The 14,109-nt window shown below is 43.1% G+C and overlaps 1 protein-coding gene across 1 annotated transcript in view; it reads right to left on the bottom strand.

The window, feature by feature from the left end:
- The window catches only part of LOC117388202 (rho GTPase-activating protein 21-like), an 89,225-nt gene extending 84,277 nt beyond the window's left edge, over positions 1-4,948 (bottom strand). The window contains exons 1-2 of the mRNA XM_055229952.1: positions 4,581-4,948; positions 3,501-3,741 (exon numbers count right to left, since the gene is read on the bottom strand). Coding sequence (XP_055085927.1) covers positions 3,501-3,578 — 78 coding nt within the window. The 5' untranslated portion in view covers positions 3,579-3,741; positions 4,581-4,948. The remainder of the gene's footprint in view (positions 1-3,500; positions 3,742-4,580) is intronic.
- Between the last annotated feature and the right edge of the window lie 9,161 nt (positions 4,949-14,109).

Genomic DNA, 14,109 nt, shown 5'->3' with positions numbered 1-14,109 from the left:
GGACGGCTGAAAGACATGTAAACGGGGGAGGAAAAGGGGAAGTGGGATTTGTATGTGGGGCTGGTGGAGGCTATATTTAGAATCATAGCACTGAGCATCATCAGCGCTCAGAGCCACATGATTGGTCCCTGCCTCCTTTTCATGAATGACTGATGAGATCAATGAGTTACACTACAGTTTCCGCTTTGTGAGGCTAGACTGCTCAGGTGCAGGAGATCTTATCTTAAAATAATAGGTAGCAGGTAGGTTTAATTTCAGAACCCACAGGTAACTATTTAGTGTGACAGGCAGGGGAAAACAGATTAATTGAATCATACCTGTACTCGATGTAGTAGAGTAAAATTGGTTTTGCCCCAGTATATTGTAAAAGCATCTTATTGCTTATTGATTGATCACAATCATAGATTCAATTTGATTATGTATTATTAAAAATAAATGAAAATTGCTTTAAATAGTGATTTCAGACAGACTTAAAATCAGAATCATGTAGAAATAGTCAAAATTCTTCCTTTGTAGCCCTTCCTGTTTGCATGCTGTTGGAAGGAGCACTGGAGCACTGTTAGCAGGCTAGCTGTTGTTAGCAGTGCTGTGACACAGAAACTGAAAGCTGTGAAACATGCTTAGAAACTTGTCATTCTCATCATGTAATGCCACTGGGTTTGTGACACTCATACTAGCAAGCAAAACAATCACACAATTTTCTTACAAAGATCTTTTCTATAGCTAGACATCTATCATTGCAAATCTTATATTCCCAAATAGTCACTGCCTGAAAGTTTTCCTAATTCTATCTAGTCCTAGTAAAATATATTTTTCACAATTTTCTTTTCTTTCCAACATGGAGGTCCCAGCTGCCTCAGTGCTGAACTCCTAATATGTGAGTGACAGCAGGGCGTTGATGCAGTGACAGTGAATAAAGAAAGGAGCCAAGCAGACGCTGGCCACGTGGGGTGTTTTCTCCTCTAATGACCGGGGCAGCTGGGCCTAAATTACCCCCACCATGGTACCATCACTTTGGCGGGACTGACGTCTGTGTGTGTGTGTATGGGCTCATCTCCCTCATTAGTGAATGGAGATGATTCTGGGGCAAAAAGGGGGAGAGGTTCTAGCCCGCCTAAGGATACATTGGATCCCAGGGGAAGAGCAGTTCAGAAGCATTGGAGAATAAAAGTTGAGCAGGGATTTGTGTTTTGGGGGCTCTTTCCGCAGCTGGCATCTCAAGGCTGGGTGGTCAATGAAATTCATCTTTTCTATTTCACTATTACTACAATCTCTTCTACTAATTGTCTCCATAGCAGGTGTGGCACAAAAGACAGTGAGAACTCAAATCTGATCCCCTCATAGAAAGAAATCGGAAACAACAAAAGCTCACAATATAGCTTATCATAAAAGAAGATGACAAATGTGCTGTATAATGCAAACTTCAAATCAAATACAAGTTCAATTGCAATTCTGTCTACCATCTACCTGAAGCCAGAGCTGGAGAGAAGAGAGGAGTTTGAAGAACTAGAAAAGTTTCTCCCTATTTGAAAACAAAAAGTGGAGAACAGTGGAGCATATTTGCTAACATATTTTCCCTGCTAACAAAACGAAAGGCTCAAAAAAGCCTTATTTGTTGCCAGTAGTTCACAGTGTAAATGGGAAAAACTGTCCGCAAATTTCCAAGCCATCTGACAGTGAAGTTGCAGTATCCACAGTCAAAAAAAACACTGTATCTAGATAAAAATCTAATCGAGACCCTGTGAGACTATGTTATTTTTGGTAAAATGGCCATATCGTGATTCCCTGTTTTTTTGTTTAATGCAGCTCTATGGTAAAAAAAAAAAAAAAGGCTATTGGTCAGTCTCGGTCATGCTCTGAGTGAAAGGTGGATTAAACCAATGACAATGAAGAGTAAACTTTCAGAAACAGCCAATAGCTTTAGTTACCTCTTAAAAACTGTATAAAATACAATCTGGCTCTTAAAAAATATATTATAAATTTTATATATCACCCTTATTTTCTCTAAATGCTATGGACAAGTTAAAATGATTATTATTACACTAGGAAACAAGTCAAAAAGTTTGCAAACTATCAACGATAAGGTACTGAGAGTATCAACCTTGTCTCACTGCTGTCCTTCATGTAGACAGATTGATTAATCACAATCAAATTGAAATTGCAATTAGAAAAACTGCAAAGGCAGCAATTTTTGAAGGACAGTAATTTCCTTCATAAACGATATTCCCTTATTCTACATAAAAAAGCTAACTCTGTAGTTTTGATCAGTACAAACCCATTCTGTGATTCTTGTATTACTTTGTCAGTTCATTTGTCTTTTTGACAATTCTTTTGTGAGCATATAAAAATGTGAACTTTGAACACGATCCTATTTTTAAAACAAATCGCAACTCAAATCGCAATCACAATGCATCGCAATTAAATATTTATTAAATTGTTTAGCCCTAGTCACGCTTTCACTTTTCCCGCTTCCCAAAGATTTATGCATCCTTCCCATCACAGTAAGAGGATTACCTACCCTGCACACAGCGCTGTTGCCATTTTCTGATGACGGATTAATCCAAAAAACATGCCACTGCTGCAATGCTGTTATGACATGCGTGGTGTCCAGAATGAGCTTTGATGATGATGTAACCGAAGAGGAAGATGGTGAGGTCTTTACAATGTGCCATTTATGAGTGTCTGGCACACAAATGCACAACAGGTCCAGTATGATCAGAAAAGCCCAGAAAGAAACTGACTTCATGCAATGTTTTAACTTATACTTTTAAAGCAGGAAAATGAACTCTCTCACCTCTACCGCAGCCAGACATGAGGTGTTATGCACTGAAGTGGTGCTAAATCACACTCAATTGCATTTATGCGGAGAGATTTTAAATTAGTCATTGGATTAGTCTGGAATAAGTTCTGAGGTAGTAATAGATGTTTTTTTTATTTTTTGGGAAAACATATGAAGGTGAAGCTTAAATCGAGGAAGACTGTAATCACTCTTCAGTAGTGTTGGCACACTATTAAAGTTTCAAACTCAATTTTGATGCTAAGGGAAAGAGTTAATACTAAATACTGACTCCCCATCACAATGACAATAAAGAAACACTCTTTATTTAGACAATATAATGCAATTTTCAACATTAAATCATAGTAATTTCTTTTAAATTACCATGTGGTCATACAGGTAGGTTCCATAGTGGTCCATGGGCGTATAGTAGTCTATGAAATCAAGATCATTCTAAAGCTATTCAGGAAAGGTTCATTTCTGTCCTTTAAATGTGATTTTTTTTAGTATCAGTCCTTGTTCAAATGAGTATTTAGTTTCGATACTAGTTTGAATATCAATTTTTGCCTGATTTTTTTATACTTTTGACAACTCTCTCTCACAGCCTTGAAACACTCTTTCTTGTCTATCATCCTGACAATTGAACAACAGACATAGCATAGCACTCATTCAACGTTCTCAAAAAATTACATAAAAATCACTTAGTTACCCACACATGTCTTACCTCAGAAGATGGAATTATGGTTCTGTGTTTACTCCCATCGTTGTCCAGCGGCGAATCACTCCAGCGTGTGGCCATCATTTTAATTCAAACCGCACTGGGGCAACAAGTCCTTTAACAGTCCACATTGAGATGAGTAGGTTGTGGCCAAGATAAAAGCAAAAAAGCTTTTTTAAAAAATAAAATAAAAAATAAAATCTTAATCCATTCCGTCCTCCTTCTTCATGTCCACTAGTGGCAAAATCTGCACAGAGAAGACTGGTTAGTGCACCTGTGCCACATTATCATGCAAATGACTTTATAAAATAGGCTACTACGGTACATAGTAGATGACTACCTTATCTTAGGGGATATATATGTATTCAGGGGGTTAAAATTAAATATTACAATTGTGGTCCCATTATATAATTTGGAAATGAGTAGGCCTATGTTTTGGATGACCAGAAAGGAGCAGTTTCACTTCCACACAGCATGATACTTTATTATAGAATGGTAAATGGTCCACATAAGAGTAGTCAGTCAAGTGTTATTTAGACATTAATGGTGAATTTTCGCGACCAAGAGTAATAACAGCTAGTTTTGAAGATTTGCCACCTGCCTAGTCCTTTCTACTTCTACGAAGAGTTCTACGTGTAAGACTACTGTAAAGAATACATATATTAATCTATAGGCCTTTGGACAAAAACAGAGTATCCCTACGTCCAAAATGGTCCCTTTCAATACATTTCTTCTACACTATTTAGTACCCCAACAGTAAACTATATCAGGTCAATCAAGCATCAGTAATGGACCAATTGCTTTAATTATTGTGTTACTAATAGGAACAGTGCTCGAAACGACATTGCGAGAGGACCGCTCACCAGCCTTCATGAATCAAGCCCTATACGCTAAATATAAAACAGCAAAGACAGAATACCAACTGTTCCTTCAAATATGAAACACACATGCTTTGAACCCCCATTCACATTCGCTTTAAAAGAGAGAAATCAGTCCGTTGCTTTAGCTTGAACTGCTATTAGTTAATACTTAATTACACGGGGTGGACGACAGGTTGTTGCTTAGGGGCTCTTATAATGAACCTACCTGTTACAAATTCACCAAACTACCACGATGGGACGGAATATAAACGTTATCCATGTTTTTGAAGGAGGTAAATGCTCGCAATACGTTGTGACGAGTCCAAGCGACGGGCGAAAAAAGCTGTCAAGAAGGAGAGATTACAACGCGGGATATTCAGTCTCCTTTTAGAGCAACTGACCGCTGAAGCTCACTACCTGTTAGGAAAAACACAAGGGTGAAAAAAACATGGAAACCGCCTTGGAGTGTGCATTTCTTCGACAAGGTGAACCCATGGGAGTCCGACGTGTCCTTTTCATTCATTTCCCTTCATTTAGCGTCCAAAATTCGGTGATAAATTGGCGGAGGTATCAACAAAAGTGGCGTGGATTGGGGGCGCGCGACAGTCTGTAAACAGAAGTGAAGAGGCTCGCGAGTCCGCTCAAGCCCCGCCCCCCCGCCTGCCTCGTCAACGGGCGATAGCCAATCAGAGCGCGTATTTAAATTTGGATTTTAAATACGGACCAATTGGAGACGCTATTACATAATGTTTCCAATGAAGAGTAAAAGGCTGGGGCATTCTGGGCTTATTTGGCTGGAAAAGTAGTAAATTAAAAATACATTTAGCCTAGTTGCTACTTCTGGGTATAAAATAGGGCATGATAGCGTCAATAGAATAGTTATATTTTTTATTTATTTTATTTTTATTTCTTTATTCAGCCTTTTAAAATATGTTTTTATTTCATTATATTACTGTTATTATATCATCATGGACAAAACAAATTAATCCTATTGCGTTATTTTAAAAGATCCATGGTTCAGTTCATAAACTATGGTATGCTAGCTAAACTATTCCTGGTTTGAACGTCTTTTGGAGTAATTTAGCCCTGATTTAAAACTCTATCCATTACAATAGTAGCATATGTTTGTACTATAAGTGCATATCAATTCTACGAATAATAAACCATCTTACTCTAGTTTTAGTTCCCAAAGGTGGTACATGTAAAGGTGAATATGCTCTCAGGTCACGGTTCTATAAGTCTTGGGAGTTACATAGCATAAGTAACCAATTGCACAATGCCTTTACTGTGAAAACCCACTAAATCCTATACAACCCACACGTTCTGCTCTGTAACATTAAACTGAAGCATATTTGTCTATGCATTGTCAACTTTAAGAGTATGTTTAACTTTATCATAACCACATGGGAGCCTCTGCAACTATTGAAAAAAGGCTGCCCAGCTGATCCTGAGCGAGACAATGGATGACAGTGTTCAGTTTGCAGGCTTCTCATGCAGCACAAAAGATGGCACAGGACAATAGAACTCAACTGACCCTTACTGTGAGGAGGTTCCCCTGGCTTTGGAGGGGGGCTATTGTCTGCAGAGTGGGTGCAACCCTATTCAAACAAAGGAGCACCCAGATTGATGTTGATGAAGTGGGCCTAAGCATTTTTAGTAGTAAACAAGACTGGGTTCATAAACTTTTAATTGTGTGTATTACTCATTTAGGACAATGTGATGAACTTTTAATTATATGACAAAATTGAGTACTCCATTGTAACGCTTCATACTGAAAGAAGAATAAAAATGCTTTAATGGTTCACCAATAACGAGGATTATCTATGTCTATGTAACAATGTAACAAAGCAGTGCATTTTATGTCACGATATTATTGTAGAGAATAGTTATTGTACTTTATTGAATGCTATAGAATTCAATACATTATTATGATGCAATGAGACACAACACAATAATCAACATATTACAAGCTCCCCTCCCCGAACCGCCACCTTAACGTGGTGGAGGGGTTTGAGCACCCGAATGATCCTGGGAGCTATGTTGTCGGGGGCTTCATGCCCCTGGTAGGGTCACCCATGGCAAACAGGTCCTGGGAGACGGGTCTGACTAAGAGCGGTTCAGAAGCCCCACATGAAAGGAAAAAGATCAAGGCCAGTTACGTCGCCCGGACTGGCGTTACCGGGGCCCCACCCTGGAGCCAGGCCTGGGGTGGGTGCTCGGCAGCGAGCGCCTGGTGGCCGGGCCTTTCCCCACGGGGCCCGGTCGGGCCCAGCCCGAAGAAACGACGTGGGGCCGTCCTCCCGTGGACCCACCACCTGCGGGAGGAGCCATGAGGGGCGGGTGCGGAGAGATCCGGGTAGCAGTCGAAGGCGGGGACCTCGACGACCGGATCTCCGGACATGGAGACTAGCTCTGGGGACATGGAATGTCACCTCGCTGGGGGGGAAGGAGCCTGAGCTTGTGCGGGAGGTTGAGCGTTACCGGCTAGATATAGTCGGCCTCACCTCCACGCACAGCCTGGGCTCTGGAACCCAACTTCTTGAGAGGGGTTGGACTCTCCATTTCTCTGGCGTTGCCCGCGGGGAGCGGCGGCGAGCTGGTGTGGGCTTGCTCATTGCCCCACAGCTCAGCCGCTGCGTGTTGGGGTTCACTCCGGTGAACGAGAGGGTCGCGTCCCTGCGCCTTCGGGTCGGGGACAGGTCTCTCACTGTTGTGTCGGCCTACGGGCCAAACAGCAGTGCAGAGTACCCGGCCTTCTTGGAGTCCCTGGGAGGGGTACTAGACAGTGCACCAACCGGGGACTCCGTTGTTCTCCTGGGGGACTTCAACGCCCATGTGGGTAACGACAGTGACACTTGGAGGGGCGTGATTGGGAGGAACGTCCTCCCCGATCTGAACCCGAGCGGTGTTTTGTTATTGGACTTCTGTGCTAGTCACAGCTTGTCCATAACAAACACCATGTTCGAGCACAAGGGTGTCCATCGGTGCACATGGCACCAGGACACTCTAGGTCGGAGGTCGATGATCGACTTTGTTGTCGTGTCATCTGACCTCCGACCGCGTGTCTTGGACACTCGGGTGAAGAGAGGGGCTGAGCTGTCAACTGATCACCACCTGGTGGTGAGTTGGATCCGCTGGCGGAGGAGGAAGCCGGACAGACCTGGCAGACCCAAGCGCATTGTGAGGGTCTGCTGGGAACGTCTGGCGGAGCCCTCTGTCAGGGGGGTCTTCAACTCCCACCTCCGGGAGAGCTTCTCCCTGATTCCGGGGGAGGTTGGAGACATGGACTCTGAGTGGGCCATGTTCTCCACCTCTATTGTCGATGCGGCTGCTCGTAGCTGTGGTCGTAAGGTCTGTGGTGCTTGTCGCGGCGGCAATCCCCGAACCCGGTGGTGGACACCGGAAGTAAGGGATGCCGTCAAGCTGAAGAAGGAGTCCTATCGAGCCTTGTTGGCTCGTGGGACTCCTGAGGCAGCTGATGAGTACCGGCGGGCCAAGCGTGCCGCGGCTCGGGCAGTCACAGAGGCAAAAACTCGGGGTTGGGAGGAGTTCGGGGAGGCCATGGAGGAGGACTATCGGACGGCCTCAAAGAGATTCTGGCAAACTGTCCGACGCCTCAGGAGGGGAAAGCAGTGCTTCACCAACACTGTTTACAGTGCGGGTGGAGAGCTGCTGACCTCGACTGGGGATGTTGTCGGGCGGTGGAAGGAATACTTTGAGGATCTCCTCAATCCCACTGTCACGTCTTCCGAGGAGGAAGCAGAAACTGGGGACCCAGAGGCGGACTCGTCCATCACCCTGGCTGAAGTCACTGAGGTGGTTGGCAAGCTCCTCGGTGGCAAGGCTCCGGGGGTGGACGAGATCCGCCCTGAGTACCTCAAGTCTCTGGATGTTGTGGGACTGTCTTGGCTGACACGTCTCTGCAACATCGCGTGGCGGTCGGGGACAGTACCTGTGGAATGGCAGACCGGGGTGGTGGTCCCTCTGTATAAGAAGGGGGACCGGAGGGTGTGTTCCAATTACAGGGGAATCACACTCCTCAGCCTTCCCGGTAAGGTCTATTCCAGGGTGCTGGAGAGGAGAATCCGACCGATAGTCGAACCTCGGATTCAGGAGGAGCAGTGTGGTTTTCGTCCTGGTCGTGGAACACTGGACCAGCTCTATACTCTCCATCGGGTCCTCGAGGGCTCATGGGAGTTTGCCCAACCAGTCCACATGTGTTTTGTGGATCTGGAGAAGGCATTCGACCGTGTCCCTCGTGGTGTCCTTTGGGGGGTGCTCTGGGAGTATGGGGTCCGGGGCTCTTTGCTAAGGGCTGTCCGGTCCCTGTATGACCGGAGCAGGAGCTGTGTTCGCATTGCCGGCAGTAAGTCAGACCTGTTCCCAGTGCATGTTGGACTCCGCCAGGGCTGCCCTTTGTCACCGGTTCTGTTCATTATATTTATGGACAGAATTTCTAGGCGCAGCCAGGGGCCGGAGGGGGCCTGGTTTGGGAACCACAGGATTTCATCTCTGCTGTTTGCGGATGATGTTGTCCTGATGGCTTCTTCGAGCCAGGACCTGCAGCAGGCACTGGGGCGGTTTGCAGCCGAGTGTGAAGCGGCTGGGATGAGAATCAGCTCCTCCAAATCCGAGGCCATGGTTCTCGACCGGAAAAAGGTGGTTTGCTCTCTCCGGGTGGGTAGTGAGTCTCTGCCCCAAGTGGAGGAGTTCAAGTATCTCGGGGTCTTGTTCACGAGTGAGGGAAGGATGGAGCGTGAGATTGACAGGCGGATCGGTGCAGCGTCTGCAGTGATGCGGTCGCTGTATCGGTCCGTTGTGGTAAAGAAGGAGCTGAGCCGGAAGGCGAAGCTCTCGATTTACCGGTCAATCTACGTTCCTACCCTCACCTATGGTCATGAGCTTTGGGTAATGACCGAAAGGACAAGATCGCGGATACAAGCGGCTGAAATGGGCTTCCTCCGCAGAGTGGCCGGGCGCACCCTTAGGGATAGGGTGAGGAGCTCGGTCACACGGGAGGAGCTCGGAGTAGAGCCGCTGCTCCTACACGTTGAGAGGAACCAGCTGAGGTGGCTCGGGCATCTGCTCAGGATGCCTCCTGGACGCCTCCCTAGGGAGGTGTTCTGGGCATGTCCCACCGGGAGGAGGCCCCGGGGAAGACCCAGGACACGCTGGAGGGACTATGTCTCTCGGCTGGCCTGGGAACGCCTTGGGGTCCCACCGGAGGAGCTGGAGGACGTGTCCGGGGTGAGGGAAGTCTGGGAGTCCCTGCTTAGACTGCTGCCCCCGCGACCCGGCCCCGGATAAGCGGAAGAAAATGGATGGATGGATGGATATTACAAGCTGGATGTTATGGTTTTCACATAAACATTACATAATTCAATTCTGCAACATTAAAATGACAAAATAAGAGATGCATGTTGGCATACACTCTATAAGAAGGATCTGTTGCAGACAGGGCATTTTCACATTGCCTTAGTATTTTAAGTTACAGAATAACAAGAATGCACTTAAAATAATATGTATTTTTTGAGAGAAATATGAGAAGAACTAATGAACCTACTCTAACTATGGAAAACAAATAAAGGTCAGTGTTTGAGTGGGTATAAAGTGTAGAGTTTTTCAAAAATGCAATATGTGCTTTTAGACACAGTTTGACTGCTTACAGGTGTGTATTTTAGAGTGAATTCACCCTTGCACAAACTTCTAATTAAAATTGGGACTAAACTGTAAACCCGGACTTGACCAGAACTAAGCCAGGAATAAACCAGGACTGAATAGGACCAAATCAACTCTACATTATAGGATTAGGCCAAGCAAATACAAGTGTGAATACACCTTAATAGGGTCCACCACTTGCTTTGTCTCCATGGAGAAGTTGTTGCTTTGCCCATCTATCTCCATGGAGACAAGCAGTTGATACCACCAAGCTAAGTTACAGGTTATATTTGTGGACAAATATCATCATTAAATAATTGCAGTAAAGATTTACTTAAAGTTAAGGTTAATTTATTGTCCCTGTATAGGGAAATGTGTCCTCTGTGTTTGATCCATTCATCCCTCAAAACTCTGAGGCAATGTGTCAGGACCAGTGAGCAACACAATACAGTACCCGGGGACTGATCTCCAGGTCTTGAGCTAGGCTCGGTCAGGACTACCTTTGCCAGAGGATTTTACCTATTGTGCATTAAAGCTACCTGCATCTGCTGGGAAGGTTGACTGTGGCAAGTTACAAGTATATAAATATATATGGCAATAGTTTAGTTTTTAGAATGAATGAATTCATAAGGCAGTAGCAGGCAGCCAATCCTGAATTGGAACACAACCATGACTGGAGAGGATATTCTATATTTATGTAACTGTGCAAACTATAAACTAAAAACACATTTTTATATCCAGTGTTTTGTGCAGTTAATGGACTTTTATATCTGCTATTTAACAAAGTGAAATCACATCCTCCCACTTGGTATAACCGCACTGCAGCAGGCTTCATATGTCAAACGCGGTGATGTGTGGCCATTCAGTTGTACAATTCCTGTTTTGTTCCTTTTGTGAGCGGTGCCGCTTACCTGTAGCCTACTTCGGGTGGGCGGCACTATCCACTTTTCTCTCGGCGGAGCATGCACAAAGCTCTCAGCCTGTGAAACCTGCCCAGCTTTTTGTACCTTCTCTCTTTCACCCAGCCAGCTCTGCAACCAGCCAGCAAGACAATGCCCCTTATAGGTTCCCAGGGCAGTGCAGGGGGCCAGAGAACAGGGATAAGTTAACCATCGCTGCCAAGTGCTGATGTTTTATGATAAAGAGGTGCAGCAAAGGTACAATACAGGACTTTGTGTGAGAGAACTTAGGCACAGGACAATCAAAAAGATTTGCAATTTGTAAAACTCTCTTGGAGGCCAAGGACATTTGGTAAACTTGTATCTTGTTAGGTATTGCGACAACTGTACTGTTATGTTGTTGTTATCAGCAATATTTTAAAGATCAATTTTGCATCTTAAAGTGCTACACTTGATTCACTACTCGTTCAAGTTTCTTTAGGAGCCACAGCTGCCCTGGGCTAGACTGGGAGGTATGGCTGCCAATCTGTGCCATCAGCAGTGATGAAAAGAATAGTTTGAAAATGTCTTTAGTTACTGCATTCTGAATACCACTAAATGAAAGAGGAACTATAGTTGCACATGGTCCCTTTTTAAATAAATAATAATGATAAGTATACAGAAGTACTTACTCAATTTTTTTTATTCTGAATACATAATGTATTTAATCCCCACACTGGCCATGAGTCCCTACAACTACCACCAGTGGTGGGTGATGTGTCTTGCCCAAGGACACAGCGAACTGGGTTTGAACTACTTTAGGTAGGACCTTTAGGTTGATAGGCAAATGTTCTACCCACTCAACCACTATGTTCTATCCAGTCAAGTGAGGTGTGTTAGTTCATTTCATGATTGTTTGTATATAAAATATATTTGCACATTTTCCATGCATTCACTTTATTTAATAACTTGAAATAACAAGGCCAATGTGGAGCCGGTGGCTTGGTAGAGGTCTAAAGCTTACAGAGGTCATTGCTGAAGCCAGACTTTTTTGTCTAAATTATAGCAGTTTGAGTTTATATGTCAGCAAGCACTGGAATATTTATATAGAAAATATTTGTTTTAAGCATTGAACAGTTGAGTGATTCTGAACTCCCTCTGTCTAAGTTTCCAACAGACTAAAGTGCTTTAACACATAGGCCTGCATTTCTCCTTGCTATTTTTCAAAACTAGGGCTTGGGTGATAACTATGTTTTTCCTGATATTGATTGAACTTTATTTAAACGTGACATCACCAAATCACACGCTTTTACTGACAGAGGATTGGCTGTAGACGTCTCTATTAAAAAGACCCAAGTTGATCATTAACAATTAGAAACTTTTGATCTCAATTGAGTAACTGCACAACCCTATTCAAAACTATTCACCTTTTACATGTTTCCTTGCCATTTTATTTCAAGAAATATTACTTCCCTTTTTAAATACTTGTTATAACATGTGTCTGCTATGTTAAAATATTACCTCACTTGAGAATCTGCCACTGCAAACGTTGGTGCTCCCTGTAGACGTCACTTTGCACTGTCATCAGTGGTTACATAAATAAACGCAATGCCAATTATTCCACTACCCTTGACTCCAAAAGGCACATTATATGAAATCTTGTATGTTTGTGTATGACCGTCATGCCGTGTGACAGATGATTATGGTTTTGGGCGATTGGGATTCAAGAGTGCGTGTCCAGATTTGAACAGTCCCAAAGTGCCAAGTAGAAGAAGCCAAGCGTGCTCTGCTCTGTCGACAGGCACAATTGAGCCCGCACGGACAACACGCCATAAGAACGACCATGTTTGTATTGTAAGTGTCTGTGTTTAGATTTCAGTGAGCATGGATGATGGGTGTTGATTTTCACTTTGACTTTTTTCACAGCTATTACCGCCTACTTGGAGTTCATATTTGACTTTTTATTACTAATTTGAAGTAGACAAATTAAGCACAAAAGTGGCAAGAGAGAAAGTACAAGAAGCTTTTAGGATCTAAAGTTATTTTATAAGTATTATTCACTGTTGTATACTACTTATGAACACTTTTGCATTGGCCTTTCACATTATATCACTGAAAGGATATGTATGGAATGTTCCACAGTATTGCATTACATTTATCTAGCTATCAAGTTATCAAGTGTTTTTATTACTTAAAATATCAAAAATATTCTTACCATATATGGGCTTGTTAACTTAGTGGTGTTACCTGCTTGTCTCCATGAATATAAATTTAATGCCATATTGTGGAACATTCCAGGAAAAGCAATAACACAAGAAATATTGCCTCCTATTTGGAGTTCATATTTGACCTTTCTAGGATGCTGGAATAATTTGAAGAAAAGTAGAAACAAAAGTGGCAAAAAATGAAGGATAAGAGGTTTTTATGCTCCTCATTTAGTTTCTATATGGAGTATGAACAATTACTTATAGTACAACACACTGTTGTATTCTACTTTTGGAAACATTTGTAGTATAGTATAACTTAAAGGTTATGTAACTTTTCAGGTGAAGGATCAACCATGTACAGTATTTGACTTCATGGAGATGTTATTTCTTTGCCTGAAATATAGTATGGCACTAAACTTATCTATTCCACTTTTATTGTAAGTGTATTTATTGCTCAAAACTTACCTTGAGCAGGTTTGTCTCTTCACAGATCTGACCTGTAACTTGGCCTGGTAGCATCATCTATGTATCTCCATGGAGATAGATTGGTCTATTGTTATAGCTTGAAACCAGAAAGGTTTGCCTAGATATTGCACCTACAGCAAGTAAATAAAACAAATTCTTGATAAGCTTACAAATACCGCTGCCACAATTAAGAGAAAAGCCCTGTAAATAAGGCTAAAAATAGTAGCTGCTAGTTTGGAATTGGTTGAGTGGTACAATGAGCAGAACAAATCAGCTAAAGGTGTCTATAAACTTTTAGATGAACAAAGACACGTGTCAATATCTAAATATTTAATTAGTTTGGCAACAACATGATTAAAAGCTCCCATTAAAAGACTGGATCATTCATTCACAAAACAAACAATATATGCTCACTTTGCCTATATACACCTAATGTATGAATGTAATTGGTTTTAGTGCCTTGTCAAGGGGCACTATAGCAGTATACTGAGAACAGCTGAAATATAAGAGAGAACACAAGAAATTGACTGGTTCTATGCATGTGACC

Source organism: Periophthalmus magnuspinnatus, chromosome 20 (genome assembly GCF_009829125.3).
Source record: "Periophthalmus magnuspinnatus isolate fPerMag1 chromosome 20, fPerMag1.2.pri, whole genome shotgun sequence".
NCBI classification, from domain to species: Eukaryota; Metazoa; Chordata; class Actinopteri; order Gobiiformes; family Gobiidae; genus Periophthalmus; species Periophthalmus magnuspinnatus.
Note: the sequence above shows the minus strand (reverse complement) of the source record. Positions and strands in the feature narration are given on the sequence as shown.